At 36.9% G+C, this 6,000-nt stretch overlaps 1 protein-coding gene across 2 annotated transcripts in view; it reads right to left on the bottom strand.

The window, feature by feature from the left end:
- LOC110066812 (receptor-type tyrosine-protein phosphatase S-like) overlaps positions 1–3,524 on the bottom strand; it is an 81,271-nt gene extending 77,747 nt beyond the window's left edge. The window contains exons 1-2 of one of the 2 annotated variants that reach the window (XM_089287519.1): positions 3,266–3,524; positions 2,757–3,128 (exon numbers count right to left, since the gene is read on the bottom strand). In XM_089287519.1, coding sequence (XP_089143645.1) covers positions 2,757–3,128; positions 3,266–3,305 — 412 coding nt within the window. In that variant the 5' untranslated portion in view covers positions 3,306–3,524. The remainder of the gene's footprint in view (positions 1–2,756; positions 3,129–3,265) is intronic. The other variant, XM_089287520.1, reaches the window with a different exon arrangement.
- Between the last annotated feature and the right edge of the window lie 2,476 nt (positions 3,525–6,000).

Genomic DNA, 6,000 nt, shown 5'->3' with positions numbered 1-6,000 from the left:
TGCATAATTCACGGATCATGAAAACATCGAAAACCAGTTTCCCGAGGACGGAATAATATAGACTCGCGAATCACGGAAAAAATAAATCCTCATCCACGCTTCATGCAAAGCAAAAAATGCTTATTCACACGTCACCGAAAAAGTATAGGGGACCCTCTTACAAATCGTTTGTCTTTTTTGTGAACCCTGCTCATTTTATGGTAAATGTAAGAGTTAGCATACAAGAGCATTGTCATGTCATTTTTGGTTCTGTAAGATGCAATGTGTTTTGGACGTGCTTTCTTAAGGGTAATGCTTTGGGTTAAGAGTAATTTATTCACTTCATCCATAGAGGTGGTTTTGCACAACTACTGAAACCCAAAATCTAGATTTTCTAGTCTATACTTTTTTTATAATTCTGGAAAAATTGGGGGGAAAAGGTAAATTAAGTCTTTCTAGTTCTGACACTAGCCTAACTTAAGTACTGGTACATGTAAGTAGCAGTGACGCTTATATTTCAATTGATTACAGACGATCATAGAAGTTCCCATGAAAATATCTTTTTAAAACTAAAAAAACATTAATTAAATACCAGGTCTGGTTTTTTTTTTTTTTCACAACCATGCATGAGAAAATACATGATTTGAAATTATCCTAGGAAAAAATTGCTATTCATAATATTTATTTATAAGGTAATGCAGTCAAGGATCAGGAAACGTTTCCAATTTCTATTTAAAAAAGATTATTTTCTTCCTATTTACTTGCAATACTTGTAAATAAATGATTCATATGTCTTTCAATTTGCATCTGTGATTTGTCACCTAAAATTTAATCAGTTCCAATTTAAAATACTCAACATCACAAAATAATTTCAAAATAAAAGCATCAGCCCCAGTTCAAATCAAAATTTAGCATATTTCATAAAAAGAAAAATAAGAGGTATTTTGGGATGAAATTGAACTCTGCATTATTACAAACAAAAAGAAACAATGTCAAGCTTGTTGTAACAACCGGATCCTAGTTTTGACCAAAAACTTCCTTCAGTATACAATTATATTTGGCACACCGGAACCTTCTCAAAAATTATTCATTAATGACAAATCATTGTCAAGTTTTCTTCCAAAAGAACCACTCAGAGGTTGGGATGTAATTAAAGAGTGTTGATAACTTGTAGCAGCTGGTTTATAAAAAATTAAACACAGTGAATTCTCGAGAAAAAAAAGAATGACCAACTCATTTACATAAGTTCGATATCCGCCAGAAGTCAAAACAAAGCCCTTGTTCACTCTGTTAACAGTTTCGGTGGGAATAAACTACAAGAATAGCCGGAAAGACATTTTTAAAATGTCCAATAAACAGATTGTGTAGCAAGGGCTTTGTTTCGCTCCGTATGCGGCAAAACCTACAGGGTGGTTTCTTGCGTCCTTTGCGATCTGTGTTTAGAAGAAGTCACGAAAGAAATTAATTCCCAGCCAAGCAAATGTATTACCAGATTTTAAAGCCCCACGCCAAATCAAAGAACAAAACCTCTTCGCAATCTCCATTACAAATCCATTTCGTATGGCGAGTCCCCGATTAAAGACCTATAAATACCCAAAGGGTCCTTTAATACCACATGAAAATCATTCATTTAATGGTCTATTGACATTTCCATTCGAACGTTTGATCATTTTGTTACGAATGATCAATTCCCCACAAAAATGTTATGTGCTGTCGATAATTTAAAGCACAAATTAGAAGAGCTTGGGGACTGAGAAAATTTATACACGTGCTGTCGCGAAAACGTGATTCCCATACTCATGTTAATTGATTCGCAAGTTCACCTGAGAAGATGTTTAACATTGTACTTTTCACGATCGCGTAAAATAAAATCTCACAGGTACCGATGAACAACGTAGATCACACCAAAGCATCGAAATCAAATAATTTACACCATCTTTTTACATTGCTCTGACCCCAGCCAAGCGAAAATATCTAAACAATTTGGTGTAAGTGTAAACATAGCAAGCCGACAGCAACGCTTTATTGCCGTCCTTATCAATCTCTCTAAGTGTATAAACTCAAAGTTCAAAAAAAATATGTGGGATCTCTGGTTTACCCGAGTTTGACAAAATCTGTCTGAACGGCTTTTTTTATACACGTCTTTCAATAAATGGAACGGTTTAAAACTCTTAGACAATCTATAAGCCGGTAATTTAACGTGAGGTAATCAACGAAAAAATTGCGCTGTTGACAAAGAAATGACAAGATATGCCCTCAACAAGCGTGTTTGTCTAAATACCCAAATTCAACTGTGCCCTACTTAGAGTAGCAATGTCCTTTTGCTAAGAAACCGATCTACTGAAAGAAATTCCCGCATTCAAGCCGTGGTTACAGATGAATTTTTTATCTTATTGTTTACAACCTGGCTTTCTCTCGAGTAACAGATTTTATGCAAGATCTGCGTATTATTATCTTTATCTGATCTTGGTCACCTTTCTTTGTTCCAAACCGAAATAACCGCACGGCCGAATCTTCAAATCTGGATGCCTTCTCGGTTACTTTGTTTGAACATCGAATGCAAAGTGGACGATAAAGGCGTCCATTACCTTATGCACGATTTATAATGTTTACTAAAAGCTCCAAAAGTGCTCCGAAGAGCATAATTAAGCGCTCTAATGTACGCAAATGTCGCTGTTATTCAGCTGATTCACCTTGCAGGTCCCCATACTACTTTCCACCCTAAAATTAAAAGCGAAACGAAGGTGCAAGAAAAGTAAAAGAAAATTGGCACTAACCTATCACAGTCAAGTTGATAGCCTTTCTGATTGCCCGAAACGCCGTAGTTATCTCGCATATGTAGAAACCTTCATCTGACAGATCGACCCGCTGGATGAACAGCGTAGCTGGCGGTAATATTTTGACTCTGCGAGCGTATCTTGGGGGCATTTTTGAAGATGGTGTAGCGGTCGCCTGTTTTTCAGTTTTGCTGAACAAAACATCTTTCATTCTAGGAGTTCCAGAAGCATCCACAGTGCTTGTCGCCCATAAAATTCGATACGTTTCACCTTTGTTGATGTGAAAAGTCCAATGAAGAGAGGCATTTTGTCTTACGTTCACGCTAACTTTATCTTCGGCTGCGGTTAGCTTCAGTGCTCTAACTGAGACACCTACAGATCGAAGAGAATAAATCATACAGTTCAGTTCAAACTCAAAGAATACAAAAAGACTTGGACGTGCACAGAAAGCTGTCCAAAATTCAATTAGTTCAAAGGTGCTGAATTGTTCAACTGATTTTAGAACTAACCTGAAACAGCTAGAAACCACCAAAGTTTACAGAGCAACATTCTTATATTGACTATGTCTGTCTCGTTACTAGTTACCCAGAACTGACAACAAGCATGTTTTCCTTGTAATCATTACACAGGCGATAAGAGAGTCTGTCAGTTCTTACTTCACTTCACGCTACAGCTGTTGTGTACTGCTGTAGTATATTTGAGCCAATTTTTATCCCTCACGCTTCAGCTTCGCGTAATCTCTAGGCATCAATTACATTCCTTCGTTGACACACGTCACGTGGGTTGCCCAAAGTAAATTAAAGGCCTTTTGTGAGTGGCTGAAATCAGCATGACCGCCAAAGATTAACCAATCAAAGATCGTGATTAAAACTCAAAGGAGCAATTCTTTTATGTGTATTGTTAATAGCTAGAATGCTCCCATTCAAATAAAATAATTTCTTAGTTCCCAAAGACTTTTCAAATAAATCTCGGCCCGGGAGACGCTATTTCACACAGTTAATGGTCCGTTTGGGAAGTTAAGTGGAATACAAATAAACTCTTGTGCCAATATCTCACTTTAAAATCATTCCTAACGAGCTCCATAAACTCCATGAACCCATCGCGATCCAGTATTTTACAAAATAACAATTCACGTACAAAATGTTGATATAAGGCTATTGTGTAATTGATAAAGGGCCAAGTCCAAGACCAATACAAATATGCATGATGACCAACCCAGGCGGCGGAGGGTATTTTGATCGCCTCATTAATATTTTCGAACGGAAGGCGGCGAAAAAATGTTTTGATAGTGGTGATAGAGATTGAACTTAGGTTTATTCAGGTTTGTCTTTCAAATTTTTTTGTAAAGTGGCCTTAAATAATTATCTGAAATGTTTTCATTTCAAACATGCAGTGCGATAGAATGCGAGAGCTCCGTGGGACCTAAAATGCCTTATAACATGATCAATCGCCTGTTGAGAGGATAATTTGAGGTTTTAGTTCCAAGGTGTTAAATAATTATGATACAATTGATAAAGCCTAGGCTAAGATTGAACAGAATTTGCCGCAATTATTACATTGACAAACAGACAACTTTTTCATGATGGCTGTGTTCAATGATCGTCGTAATGGTATATGTTATCATCACCCTTACCACAAGTCGATAATACGACGAACTGGGCTCAACGAGTAAACTTTTCGTGGGCTTTTGACATTTTTTCGAGCGGGGCGACCAACTCGACTAAGGAGGCCGACCAAGGATATCACAGTATATCATAGGTCAGTGGGAGCTCTCAGACAACTATCATGAATCAATAAACCTATTTATTTGTCCTTTCTATCAGACACACTTGTTTAGCTCAGTTTAGTTCAAGTTCAGCTGAATACCAACCATTGCAATCTAAAAGATAAGTACCGGGTTTTCACGAAATTGGAAAATGAAAACCAAAATTCCCTTGGATGTCACTGTTCAGTTTTCACAAAATATCCAATGTTCAATGTTAGCGAAATGGGAACAAAGCTTTCTAATTGTGATGTTTGATAATATATTATTTTTAGTGAGATAACACGATGTCCATATTGTGGAAAGTTTTTTCTGTGCATCTTTATAGTGCCATTTAACGCCCCCAGCTTTTCTTTCAATCGTGGCCCGGTGTAGGCGGCGCTTATCTTTGACGCCTGCAGTTTTTTTGTTTCAATACTTTTGACTGCAATACTTCTTACCTTTACACCTAATGTGAATTGTTTCAAATTTACGCTTAGGGTCTTGTTTACAACTCTAACTTACAGACCCGGTCTTTATTCGGCACCGGGCCTTCAATCGAAAACAGAGCAAGAGATATGGACCGAACAAGTTATTGTAGCTAGAGGCTATAATTTGTCTTGATTACAATGCGTCTCTTATTCATTGAGATAGCTCTTTTATTATGATATCTCTTTTCAATTACTAATTAAATTGGATGCATCGATTCTCACCAAACGGACACTTCAAAGCTAACTGAAAAGTTGAGAACTGAGTGTAACGAACTCTTTTGGCAGAAATGTTTCTGGTACAACCCTTCATCAGTGTTTTATTTTTCGGCAAGAGAGCGTAATTATGAAGGGTCAGAGAGTTATCATTGACAAACAGATAACTTTATCCGTGATAACTACCGTGTGGAGATCGTCGTAATGATATATGTGATTAACAACCTTACCACAAGTCGATATAAATACGCTGAACATAGTTGGGTCAGGGAGTAACTAGTTCTTATTTTTTCCCTTTTTTCGAAAGGGGCGACTAACTCGACTAAGGAGGCCGACCAAGGATATCACAGTATATCATACAAATGTAGGTCAGTGGGAGCTTTCAGACAACTATCATGATTCATGAATCAACAAACCTTTTCATTTGCCCATTCTATCAGACACACTTGTTTAGCTCAGCGGTTCTTCGGCCAAATATATATATCAACCACTGCAATCTAAAAGATAAGTACCGGTTTTTCGCGAAATTGGAAAATGAAAACCAAAAGTTCCTTGGATTTCATTGTTGAGTTTTCAAAAAATATGGCACAGGATCAAATGATTCAGAGCGCAGTTTGGCATAAATGAGGACAAATATATTTTCAAAAACTGAAAAATTTGATCGCACCCGTAGGGCGAGTGCAAATTTGTAGTCTTCGAAAAATTTACGAGAGCTTATTTATTGCAAATTGCTTGTGAAAAATCACTTGATTACTCGTTAATAATATACATGCAATTTAATTTCAACTTTCTGCAGTGT

The sequence above is a fragment of the Orbicella faveolata genome, unplaced genomic scaffold (genome assembly GCF_042242905.1).
Source record: "Orbicella faveolata isolate gen_17 unplaced genomic scaffold, um_ofav_v1 contig_14, whole genome shotgun sequence".
NCBI classification, from domain to species: domain Eukaryota; kingdom Metazoa; phylum Cnidaria; class Anthozoa; order Scleractinia; family Merulinidae; genus Orbicella; species Orbicella faveolata.
The sequence above is the reverse complement of the archived record's forward strand: the minus strand, read 5'-3'. Positions and strand labels throughout refer to the sequence as shown.